The sequence below is a fragment of the Phytophthora cinnamomi genome (assembly GCF_018691715.1).
Source record: "Phytophthora cinnamomi strain GKB4 chromosome Unknown Contig50, whole genome shotgun sequence".
Lineage (NCBI taxonomy): Eukaryota > Oomycota > Peronosporomycetes > Peronosporales > Peronosporaceae > Phytophthora > Phytophthora cinnamomi.
Window position 1 is genome coordinate 789,595 of NW_027150983.1, and position 12,798 is coordinate 802,392.

General features: G+C 51.6%; 3 protein-coding genes across 3 annotated transcripts; 2 read left to right on the forward strand and 1 right to left on the reverse strand.

Moving 5' to 3' along the window:
* Nucleotides 1-652: 652 nt before the first annotated feature.
* IUM83_06585 (papain-like cysteine protease C1) lies at nt 653-968 on the forward strand (the record flags this gene model as incomplete). Its single annotated transcript, XM_067930808.1, has 2 exons — nt 653-677; nt 745-968. 2 exons carry the CDS (start codon nt 653-655, stop codon nt 966-968), a joined length of 249 nt encoding a protein of 82 aa, XP_067789695.1.
* An 8,234-nt stretch (nt 969-9,202) lies between these two features.
* On the reverse strand, nt 9,203-9,947 carry IUM83_06586 (Sec62/63 complex, subunit Sec66; the record flags this gene model as incomplete). Its single annotated transcript, XM_067930809.1, has 2 exons — nt 9,203-9,435; nt 9,533-9,947. The coding sequence occupies 2 exons, from the start codon at nt 9,945-9,947 to the stop codon at nt 9,203-9,205; spliced, it is 648 nt and encodes a 215-aa protein (XP_067789713.1).
* Nucleotides 9,948-10,194: 247 nt separating this feature from the next.
* On the forward strand, nt 10,195-12,636 carry IUM83_06587 (putative katanin p60 ATPase-containing subunit; the record flags this gene model as incomplete). The annotated part of the gene is made up of 11 exons (XM_067930810.1): nt 10,195-10,353; nt 10,430-10,624; nt 10,698-10,834; nt 10,910-10,980; nt 11,064-11,422; nt 11,495-11,569; nt 11,637-11,839; nt 11,912-12,161; nt 12,232-12,271; nt 12,345-12,463; nt 12,538-12,636. 11 exons carry the CDS (start codon nt 10,195-10,197, stop codon nt 12,634-12,636), a joined length of 1,707 nt encoding a protein of 568 aa, XP_067789786.1.
* Between the last annotated feature and the right edge of the window lie 162 nt (nt 12,637-12,798).

Below are 12,798 nucleotides of genomic sequence, written 5' to 3' on the forward strand. Positions count from 1 at the left end.
CGTGTCTTTACCACTAGCCTAGGGTGTAAGCTCCAACAATCCAATCACTTCTGCATTTCGATTCAACCCCCCCCCCAAGTGACCTTCTTCGCCTCGCCCCAAGCCTCGGCGGTGTCTACGACCATGTCAACCAGTGCAAGACCCAACTACGACCTTTTTCAAGGCCGACGTGGAGGCAGTGCGGGGCAAAGGGTGACTTGAGGACGATTAGGCGGTCTAGGAACTGGTGCGATCCATGATGCGTAATTAGATTCAAGCATTTTGCGAAAGAAGTGCTGATTTCAAGTGAAACAGCAGTCGCTCTTGTGTGATAGCGCAGTGCACGAGACATTCCGGCTTTCTACATACACGAGAGAACTAATATTAATAGTAAGGTACGCAACATAGAGATGCGGATGATGGTACCATTTATTAGTGCTGGGGACGTACCGCTGAACGGATAGTCTACGATCAGTACGTTCTGCGGGGGGTTGGACCGAGTATAGTCGTAAGTATGCTACGAAAATTTGTGTAACATACACATAATCAATTCGGCATTAAATGGTGCTAGTGGTGCTGCTTGCTTCGTCCGCAAAAATGGCCCCGAACGCTAGCTGCGTACGCCAGACGCTAAGGCTCGCCGTGTTCCACCACCCTTGGCCCGATCGCCACGATGGACTACCTGCTGAAGCCCAACGGTTAGTCTTGAGACCGAAAGAAGGTTAGGCCTGGCAAGGACATGGGTCACGCATGGTGGCGTGCAAGCCCCGCACAATGACTCGTGTTGCCAGGCAGAAGCTACCAATAACAGCAATTGCGCTAGCCTGACGCTCGCGGACGTTCTCAAGTCGCCGCTCAAGCACCAGCAGAAGTTCTCGGTCTGGATGACTGACCACGGCGTGACGCTGTCGGATGGGCTCGTGCTCGCAAGCCGCCTGGAGAACTACAACGTGTCGATTGAGGACACGCCGGAGTACAACGAGCTCTAGAAAATGTCGTTCGCCGAGTTTAAGTTCAAATTTACGTGGCTAGTACTGCCCCGAGGGACTGGAGTAGTGTCTAGCCTCGCGCGTGGACGGCCTCCGAAGCGGTGTGGAAGTGTCAGATGCCGTGGACTATAAAGCAAGGGCGGGGTGCGCCCATCAAGAGCCAGGACATGTGTGGTTCGATCACGGGCGCGGAGGAAGGCACCGCCATCGTGTCGAGCGGCAAGTTGCCGAGTGTCTCGAAGCAGGAGCTTGTGGACTGCGACTACGATGGAGGTTGCATGGCCTTGGATTGCGGAGCACGGCGGCGTTTGCAAGGAAGAGAACTAGACCAAAAGCGCAGGTTTTGCCGCAAGTGCTCTAGGTCAAGGGCATCTAGGACATGAACCCGCAGAGTGAACGCGCGCTTATGGTGACCGTGGTGCAGCAGCCCGGGTCGGTGGCTATCGACGTCGAACAGAAGGCGTTCCGGTTCTACAAGTCGGACGTGTTCAGCTTCATGTGCGGCACAAGGCTGGGCCACGGTGGGGTAGCCATAAGCTATGGAATTAAGAAGAAGCTTTATTGATAGCATGCACATGTATTTGCCAGCGTGCTTTCTTACTGGTGACCGACACGCCAGTTTTCAGCTATGAACACGAGGTCTCTCAGTAAGGTTGGTGATAGACTACTGTGCTTGACTGTCACAATATTTCCGCTCGTGGAGAACGCGCGTTCCGACAGAACTGTCGTTGCCACAGTTCCGAGCCACTTTCTCGCGAGCCGGCTCAAATTAGGGTAGTTGCCAGCATTGACCCGCCACCAGTCGAAGGGACTTGTGGCACTCTTCACAGTCGTGACAGCGCCCAGGTAGCGAGTGAACTCATTCTCGCAGTCTTCTTCCAGCTTCGTGGGCCGAGCGGGAACGATTTCAGGGCCAAACATGTGATCGTACATGTAATTGCGCACTTGCTGCTTGCTTGAACAGGGACTGGGGTGGAATGTTCGCGATCTTCACTCGGCAAATTGACTCGAGCCAATGCCGCCATTGCTTTTACGACTTCCTTGCATGCACCTGGAGTGTCCGATGTGACATTCGTTTTGCTACTCGCGGATACAAAAACGCAACCCATTTCAGCTCACTCGCCTCCAACGCTTGGAACCGCTTCGTATACAGCAGCTTCTCGACATTCGTTCATCATGCGCTTGGCTTCAAAGACATAATTTTCGTCCCCAGCTTCCGCGACAAGAGCATCGAAGAGGTCGGTTCTCTCTAAATGTTTTCGTATACCCGAGAGTATAGGCAAGCCAAGTGGCGCTGTAGGATATACCTGACCTCTGAATGTATCAGACGCAACTGCAAATGGACCCAGAAGCACCTGCAGACACTTGATAGCAAACCATTCTTCAGGTTTCGGCCGTCGAAGCTTCTTCTCCATGTCTTTGAATTCTGTGCGGCCTTCGGGTTTCTTCAGGTAGGCAAAACATTTTATCAACGCACCTTCAAGGGATATTAGTCGCTGCAACATTCCCTAGCAGCTGTTCCAACGGGTGGGGCAGTCAACCATGGGTCTGAGAACTTGGTCAAGCTTAACATTGCAGTGTTGAACCTGAATTTTCTCCAACCTGTTGTTTCCTTTCGGAGACTTGCGAAAGTAAACTGCTAATGTACGAAAATGCTGCACAATTTTCCGCATTGTGCTCATATCATTGCGACGGAGGCCCGCAATTGCGTCGTCCAGAAATTCTTCCATCTCGTCAATTGCGAGCTCTTGCAGCACTTCGATGCTGCCTCGATCCTCGCTTGATAATACTGCCTCTCCTTCACGTTCTACAATTTCTTCTATGCTTTCAGCAGCAACTTCATCAGTCCACGCAGGTTTGTCGGAGTTCCCACTCGTCTTCGACTTCTTGACTAGAGCGCCAGCAACTACAAGATGAAGGCTGTGTGCAATACATGCCATGTGCTTGATGCGCAGCTGGTTACCGGCAGAGACCATGTTGAATCCGCTGTCTCGAAGAAGCACCACACACAAACGCTTTGGCAATGCCCAATTCGCTAATATACGAGTTATGGCGGCTGCAATCGCACTCCCTGTGTGAATACCAGGAAACGCAAGGACTTCCCGTGTCCAATTCATGGGAGTAAAATTTTGATCTACGTAATGTATGGTCAGCGAAATGTAGCTCTTTGCATTCCTTGCTGTCCAGATGTCCACCGTGATCGAATAATACTCGCAGCCTGTTGCAATGTCTTTCCGAACGCGCCTGCGGTATTCCTCCGCCAACACGATGATCTCCTGCCTCAACTTTGCTCGCTTTGGGAGCGTCAACGTGACCCAACCCAAATCTTCAGTAATGAATCTAATAAACGCGACGGAACCAGCGTCCTCCACGATGATCAACGGTCTGAAGTGACGAGTAGCCCACTCACCAAGAAGCTCGTTGAATCGCTTCTGCACCTTCGCGGATATTACACGAAGCTTGCGTTTTTTTTCGTGGGTCCTCAGCTGCGGCAAATGCGTCGTCGAGGTTGCGAATAACAGGCTCTCCTTCACCACGTTCTCGCGGAACTGTTTGTGCGGTGTAAGCTGCAAGGTCATCGGGGTGCCGTGCCTCAAAGCGCTGCGGCATTTTGCTTTTTCCAACTCGAAATTTCATAGTAAGACCACGCAATAAACAATAAGCTAGCTCCGAACGCTCGTTGGTAAGGTCATTTCGCGGAATTTGCCAGCACTCCTCCTTCCGTACTAGACGAGCAAAGTGCCACACATCTTTCTGCTTTTGGCGTTTCATGATGTAGAGAAGTAACCCAGTTTGATCCTCTGCTTGTCTTCGCAAGGCATCTACATCAATGAACGGGCGCTCGTTCTCGATTACGCGAGCATAGCGAGATCTTGCAGGCTGCGGCGAAGGCGATTGCGTCAAATGGGGCAGCTCTCGTTGCTGCTGCTGCTGGAGTTGGAATTGTTGGAGATGGAGCAGTAGCTGTTGCTGCTGTTGTTGGAGTTGTTGCTGCTGAAGTTGCTGTTGCAGGAGAAGTTGCTGCTGGTGTTGCGAGGATGGTGTCGGAGGCGGAACCTGGCTACGGCGACATTCAGGTGTGCGAAAGCCGCCCAGTTGGGTTTGGTGGGGAGCGTCCATATTGGAGTATGACATCCCCACCTTTGACGCAGAGTCCGCGGCCTAGACCGAGTCGAACACCCTTGAAGCGCTAATACTTCCAAATTGTATTGATGGGGTTTGCGTCATCAAGGTCGTGAAGAGAGGTTCACGGACCGCAAGGAGGGAATACAGGGATAATACCGCTGAACCCCCGGAAGTAGAGCAAACGGGAGTTCGTGTACGATCAGAAGCAGTACGTCCCCAGCACTACCATTTATACGGTATTTGTAGCATATTTGTTGAGTGAGCTCTACCCGACAGAACCGTATCTATCTCACGAAGAGGTCTAATCAAATTATTAGAGAGATTTCGAAGGCGCTTTCACTGGAGCGATTTTTTATGGGTCAACAGCTGCGCAGGTCAAAATTGGATCAACACTTTTCTTTGGTCAACCACGGATCAACTTTGACCATATTTGATCCATAGCAAACCAAGTGATTGTATAACTTCGATACCTCTTATAATCTATAATTTATAATATACAATATATATTATGCTTTTCAAGAACATGTATTAGTAGCACTTGTTTTGTCATGAAAATTTCAGTATGCCCATAGGGTGTGCGCCTAGATAGGCAGGTGTCTATCAGGTGGCGTGGGTTCAAATCCCACACCTGTAGAGGAGCTCGATGCTTGAGGTAAGTGTCGTGTGGAAATCCTCCGTCAGATCTGAGACATAACCAAGGATTTGGGTCGTCCGGCACGCTCTTCTTAGGAGGAGTGAGTCTCCTATAAATCATGCTGATTAAAGGATCACGAGTAATAACCCACCGTGATAATTTGGTCATTAAGTCGTTTGGCGGATGGTAAATGGGATCACTCCCTGGACACAAACGTTCTCGGTTGGCAAGAGCACTCGACTTTACCATTTTTTGTTGCAAAATACTACTATACATTGATCAAGTCACTTTTTGGTCCGGTACACAACAGTTAGTCCTACACATTTTTGATGATTTATTTTTTGTGAACTGACTAAATCAGGAAAAATGCAAGTCTACCAAAATAAAAGATATGTTTCTTATGCTAACTACTTAGCAAGTTCGGGTCCTAATATTCAGGTGACATGGACCTGGTTGAATCATTATCTGAGTTAGGTTCATCAGAGTCAGAGTCATTGACTTCCAAATCAGAGTCAGAATCAATTTCAAACTCCGAATCAGATTCAAACCCTGGTGCACGCTGGGAGTCGGCATGGACTGGGGCACGGGCTCTACGGTTCGAAATGTCTCCCAGTAGATGAACATTCTCGCGACTTTGCTGCTCGATCACATTGACGAATTGGGTGATGTCTGGATGAGCTCCAGAGAAAGCTGAATTAAGGGTGCGGTTGTAGCGTTCGAGTGGATTGTTAGTCCGATTTACGATATCCTCGCTCACACTGTTAATATTCCACCACTCTGGGACAAACTTGTGGATCCAGACTTTCTTGAAATATTTCCAAAACTTCTTCCAGTTGGCCCTGGAGTAACTGATTCTCCTGTCGCGGCAGTCGCGTTTAATCATCGACCGGACGTCATGAACGCCTCGAAGGGTGATATCCATGCGTCGAATCAGTGTCAACCTGTCCATGCAGCCTTCCCGCATAGCCAAATCAAATTCAGCTTCTGAAATTTTCAACTTAAGCATCTTTCGACGGAGTGCTTGCTTGAAGTGAAACAAATATCCGACGATTCTTGATTCTGGAATTGGCTCTGAACGGCTTTAATCATGGCGAACGCAAAATCACACACAACATGCGCAGGGGCCATCTTTTTCTTAACGAGATATAAATGTTGTGAAACAGCCGATCGTAGACTTGAGACGTTTTTCCCGTCTTGAGGATGTACCAAACTGGTAAATAGAGCCGATATAGAGTCGTAAAGGATCACGATAACCAATTGGTAGAAGGGCGCCGGCACACACCGATATGTTGCGTCGACAAAAATTGAACTCTGGCGCTGCTTCATGCGATCCATAAGCAGCGGGTGAGCCCAGCCGATCAGTCGATGTTGTACTTCGTCTTCGTAATAAGTCACATGGAAGTTGAAGAACTTCAATCCAGCAGTCTCTTTTACGTCACAAAGCGGTTCCCGCTCCAACCGACCAAAAGTCTCCCGGCCAAAGAGCTTCGCACGGGTCCGATATAGTCGACCCAAAACTTGCTTTTTTGTCGCCCCACGTACTATTTCGTTTTCAGTCCCGTAAAATTGGTCGCGCAACATACGCCAGACTTCCGTCGGAGTCAAAGTGACATCTCGGACACAGATTTTATCCGTAACCAGCAACATCTCCTCCTGGCGATCGCTGATAGGTGGTGCCGGTCCAGTCGGGATTCGGTGAAACCCAGGGACACAATCGTGCATGTGCTCACCGGTCTGTGTGGTACCAAGCGGCCCCACAAAGAGCTTTGACATGCACTTGGTGCGTCGGTAGGCGCTGCAGCGATAGTGGTTGGTGTCCGTCCGGACGTTGAAATGGTACCGAGCGTAGGAATAGCCTCCAAAATGGACAGTCCCCGTTTCCAATCCGGCGGCGGGGGGATCGGCTGAACTGGCGCAATTAGCAGAATCGGTATCTTCGGATGACGTCGGCGCTTCAACTTGGTTACCATCACTCTCTTCGACTTCCGAGCTTGATGATTGACCCAGCAGTATAACCGTTTCTGTGTCGCTGAACTTGGATCCATCGGACAGGAGCGAGTTGGACATCGATTCATCGGAGGCGTATCCTGCGTTCATGGGGCTTGGTGCTTGGGTGCGGTGCGGTTGTGGTGGTGGTGGTATTTTGAACTTGGTAGATTCAAAATGACCGCTTAGGCGCTGTACGAATAACACCAAGATTTCTGACCACCCACGTTACTACGAAACGACTTAGCGAGCGATCAGACAACTGGCAATCGCGATGGAGCAATGACGATAGAGCGAACGAAGTAACAATTCTCAGCAACCCTACAATAGTGGGGTAGATATTAAGTCACAACAACACACAAAACTCCAGCGAATTCACAATTGTCTAGTTATCCCACAACGCTCTAACATATAGTTAACGGCCACGCAAGCGCACGACGACATGAGAAACCGCCGGTCTTCCACTTTTTTACAGCTAGTAGCATACCCTCTTCGTCGTGATAAAATTTGATCCAATTTTGACCATAACAAAAGGTTGCCCACTTTTGACCAACTTTTGACCCATAAAAAGTGTTGACCCAATTTTGACCTGCGCAGCGGTTGACCCATAAAAAAGGTTATCCTTTCACTACCACTACCACCAAAAACGCTTTTTAAAACACTGCTTCACCTAAACCTTCACTACAAAATCCTAGTGACACGTGACAACTTTCACTACCCTCACAACCATCCATATTTGCGGTCTGCTCGCCAAGCAAAACCACAGCACGTCTGAACGCGTTGCACTTGTGGACGGCAAGCGCAAGAACTTCTCGGGCGCTTATGATGCCCTTCTTCTTAAGCAAATTATCGCTGACGAGCCCTACAAGGGTGGCTACTGCAAAGAAACGGAGAAGTGGCAGCACCGTGCTGCTGCCAGCACGTGGCAGACGCCCTAACGACTTCTCGCGCAACAATGCACTCGGCTTCCTCCACGGAGCAGCGGTCACCGCGTTCAGAGATGATGACCGCCGGTAGGCGCAGCAGCCTCACCAGCCTAAGGATACCGTCCACAGGGAACCGAAAGTCGTGCTCAGCGTTCGCGTCCGTGCACGCGAGTAAGTTGAACCGGACAGCCGGTATCAGAGGCCGCTCGGGTGCGTGCACACCGCCGGCTGCCATCAGCTTCAACCACGTATCCTCCTCCCGTGCTGGACGAGCACAGCGCGAAGCTCAAGTGCTTTGCTCTGCGTCAAGCGCATCGAGATACACGCACGCAACGCTTGTGACGGATTCATGTAACGATACATGATTCGTCAAATTCTTCATACGTAAATTGTCAATTGGTACATTTGGTGTACACGTCAATTGATAATTTGACCAATGATAGTTGAGAAGAAGTTTTTGTCATTAGTTTAGCGAACGTAGCTACAACAGGGTAGTGCTGCAACTTGCTAGCGACAAGTTAAAACTTAATGCCATTCCTCAATTTACCGTCGTGTGTGCATTACTACGTAATAACGCTGTACTTGCTCAGAGACAACATAATGGTGTGCTGCGCCTGGAGAGCGACGCCGCTGGTGCTTCGGATGCGCTGCGCCAGATGTGGCGAGCGCGAGGACACTGAAGTGGGCTTAGTACTCTGTGTCAACGCCACTCCTCTCCACCGTACCGTAGTGAACAGTAGACTATTATGAATATTTTCCGGTAAGGCAAAATGTCAGGATAGTAGAACCTCAGAAAACTAAAAGCCTCGAAATGGCTTTCACTATCACCAAGCTCGGGCTGTGAGGGTAGTGGTAGTGAAAGCGCAATTTCGAAACCTCTCTATTGGTGGTGGTACGTTTATCCTTGGTGGGCACAGTCCGGGTTCTGTTGGCGTGATACATACAATAATGAGAAAGTAAGTGAGTCCGAGAAGCATTCGCAGACCGTACGATCCTCCAGGTTGAGCGCGACGGTAACTGCTGCTCATTCTTCTTTGCCGATGATTCAGCAACGTTGGTTTCTGCACCACTGCGTCACCGCGCGTACATTTACCAGGCGCTGGAGTTCGGTGACAGGGCTTTCTCTTCGCGTATGCAGCATCAAGCACGTCAAGCGGCAGGAAGTCGAGGAAATCGTCTTGCAAGGACTTCAGCGTATCAATGCCCGCTGTGGTATGAACAGCCAGCAAGAAATACTTCAGCGGAGGTGTACCGGACGTCACCGCACAGGTACCTCGATACTACGTAGAATAGACTCACTGTCGCTGGCTGCCGTTCGCGAGCTACGCTACAACACATCGTGAGCGAGCGTGGACCATGTGCTGCAAATGGCAGCTTCTGCAGCCAGCAACGACACGTAAAGACACTGGATAGTATGCATCAACGACACCATTTGAATGAAACGAAACTGTCTATCTCACAAAACGGAGCGAGCACCGAGCGCAGCAGTCAAGTGTCCAAATGAGGCTTTTTTCCAGTTGGCAGAGGCTGCTACGGGCGTCCGGACCCCCGAGCAAATGCCTCTACTTCCTCTTCCGCAGCGTCTCCTCCTCGCTCTCCTTCGCTGCTACCTGGGCCTCGATGCTCTTGACCGCAGCCTGGGCGGCCTCCGCCTGAGCGATGGCCTTCTCGCGCGCGGCCTGCATGGCCCTCATCTGAGCCTCCGCCGCCTTGCGCTGCGCCGCCATTTGCTGCTCGGCGATCTGGTTCATAAACTGCACGGCCTGGGGGAAGATCTTGTCGGGCCAGCCCTCACCTGCAGCAGCAAAATAAAATAACAAGAGCGGAAGCAACGTCAGCGACGAGCAGAGTCACCGACCGATTGCCCTGCTGGGGACGGCAGCGCGACGTACCGGGCTTGAGCTCCTCGGCTTCCCGGCGCACGTCGTTGATCTCGTCGTTGATCATCTCCTCGGCCAGCTTGTAGCTGAGGTAGGAGCCGTCCTTGAGGATGTCGTTCTTCTTGAGGCGCTGGATGCCCGAGCTCTCCGACTGGATCTTGCGGATGAGCGGGATGTCGGCCACGGCGCGGCGGAACAGCAGCTCGAAGCACTTGTCCGTGTTCTCCGGGTGCTCCTCCTTGCCCTTGCGGTATTGCTCCACCTCCTCGGGCAGCGCGAAGTCGAAGCCGTTGATCATGGCCTGCAGCGACTCGTCCACCTCGTCCGTCTTGCTGGGCAACAGCACGCGCGCCGCCATGGCCAGCAGCACCAGCGTCACGCCCGTCACCGCGATGGCCACGATCTGCAGGTCCGTCAGCTCCACCATCGCCGCTGTTTTGCTGTGTCCGTTGCCGTAGTCTCCTTCCCGTCGACGTCTGCGAGTTTGGCGAGTGACTGACGTCCTCGGCCTATGCCCCCACTCGCTACGTGTCGGCTCGACAGCAGTGTACCGCTCCTAGCGGTACATCGCCAATTGTGGCAGGCGCGCGTGATTCGCTGAAATTCGACTCATCTTTACACCCAATCGTATACGTTGGCGCCAAAAAGAGTGATGATCATCTTGCATTTCAAAGATGGCGAGCAACATGGCGGCGGCCCAGAGTGCGCAACACGCGCTGCTGCGCGCGCGGGAGCTGTGTCTGCTGGGCGACTACGAGCGTGGCATCCCGGAGTTCCGCGCCGTGCGGAAGACGCTGGAGACGACGCTGGGTGGCGCCCCCGAGGCGCGCGAGGTGCGTGTATCCTTTTCCCATAAAAAAAAGGAAGAATGCGCACTAAAGAGATATTATGTTTTATTATTATTATTAGTTCCTAAAGGACCTGCAGCGCGAGTACCGCGCCATCCTCGAGTACCGTGGCACGCTGCAGGACTTGGCGCTGGCCGCGAACAAGGTGCAGGACGCGCAGAGACGCAGCAGGGCCGCGAGGGAGAGGAAGCGCCGCCAGCAGCAGGAAGAGCAGGCGGCCGAAGCCATTGCCGCGGAGCCCGCTCCCGTCCAGAGAGTGCGTGCTGTTGGCTGTGGAGAGTTTGTAGCTGCAGAGCTGCTGCTAACACCGCGGGTGTTGTTGTGGGTAGTGGGAGAAACCACAGCCGGCTAGACGGCCGAGGACGGAGCAAGTTGTGGCGACTGCGGCCACTAGACAACGAGCAAGGGAGCGACAGGTGCCGCTGTGGATGCATCGAGGAGAGCCACGTGCGACCACAGTCGCGAGGTGGGTATTTACCGGTGGATACTTAGTGTTTGTCATTAGTTTTAGTGTTCACTTTTTGTTGCTGCTGTTGTTTAGAGCGCGACAGTTGCAGCAATCACGCAAGAGCACAGCGGTCTCTACGACCAGAATGAAGAGGACATCTCTCGGTAAGACTTTGGTTATCTGTTGCTAGGTGCTGTTCACCGACGGAAGTATGAAGAAATCGTTCACCGCGAATTTATTTGAGCAGAAAATAAGTCGCGGAATGTTGCAAAACGGAGCGGGGAGTCGTCGATTTCGAGTACAGATGCGAAACAGCGAAAGACTGGGCAGGGCCCACGACCGTCCAAGCGTCGCGAAAGTGTTCAGAGCACAGCTAGCTCGACCAACAACGAGTTGAGCCAGGAGACAATGTCGGGGAGAGTGAGATACTCTAACCTCGCCAAAGAAAATGATTGGGTGGATCGGGAGCTGATCGAAGCTATCGAGCGTGATATAGTCGATCACGGGGAGAAGATCACGTTTGAGAACATAGCAGGTCTTGAACATACGAAACAATTACTGCAGGAAACTGTCATGCTTCCGCAGATCGCGCCCCATCTCTTTACGGTACGTTGCTAGGTCCAGATTGTGCATGCCGCCGATAGTTTGTTAAACTAATGATTGATTATTGCTGTGCAGGATGGACTTCTAAAGCCGTGTAATGGCGTCCTAATGTTCGGTCCACCAGGAACCGGGAAAACACTGCTGGCTAAGGTAAGTGAAGCGTTGTGAGAATTGTAGAAATCTCCAGTTGCTAATGTTGGAACGTACTCTACTGCAGGCTGTTGCCCACGAGTGTGGAACGACGTTTTTTAATGTGTCTGCTTCAACGCTTTCATCCAAGTATCGAGGCGATTCAGAGAAAATGGTTCGAATCCTGTTCGATATGGCTCGCTATTATGAGCCCTCAATCATCTTCATGGACGAAATCGATGCAATCGCGTCAGCTAGAGGCGCAGCAACAGAACATGAGGCTAGCCGAAGGTACGTGCACTATTTTCCAGCATTCTATGGGATTGTCGGCGCCACTTAACAAAACCTTGTTTGCCTCATCAGGGTCAAAACCGAGTTACTCGTTCAAATCAACGGTGTTTCGTCCGGAGAGCATGAAGGAAGTCGGGTGATGCTTTTGGCGGCCACCAACCTTCCGTGGGAACTCGATGAGGCCATGCGACGACGACTCACAAAGCGTGTGTACATACCACTACCTGGAGCTGAAGCACGGCGAGCTCTTTTTGAGTTTAACATGGGGAAAATTGACGTGGGTACGGATGTGAAGCTGGACGAGCTCGTGGATGAAACTGAGGTAATTATCACAGAAGCCGTGTGAGGCATCCTTGTTCTTACCGTATACGTGCTCCCGTGCTGCTTTTCAGGGCTATAGTGGAGACGATATCACGAACGTCTGCGAAACAGGTGAGCTACGATTTTTGCAGCATTGCTCGTAAAGTGTCTAATGTGTCGCTATCACCATCACCATCACGTCCAGCCAAGCGCATGCCTGTGAAGCGCGTATATACGCCAGAGCTGCTCCTAAAAATGCGTCGCGAGATAGAAGCTGGTGAAGATTTCCGCGAGCTCGAGACAGAACGACTTGTCGTCACCAAGGTAAGTTTCTTTTTACTTGACGTGGCAAAAAGTGGTCAAATCCAGGTGAAACTCACGCCAAGATGTGAATGTAGGCGGACTTCGCGGAGGCCCTAGCCAATGTTTCCAAGTCTGTAGGGCACGACCAACTTCGTCGATTTGAGGAGTGGGAAGCCGACTTTGGTTCTAAATGATATCGTGGGCATCGTGCACGTCAACCCAGTTTGTTCTTTCTCTAGCGTTCGCATGGCCATCTAATTGGACAGCGCCACGCTTCTGCTGTACGCTTCCCCTCCACGATCTCCCGTGGTCTTTAACAAACTTCCGACGTGGACTTCACCTGCACACCGCGCCAG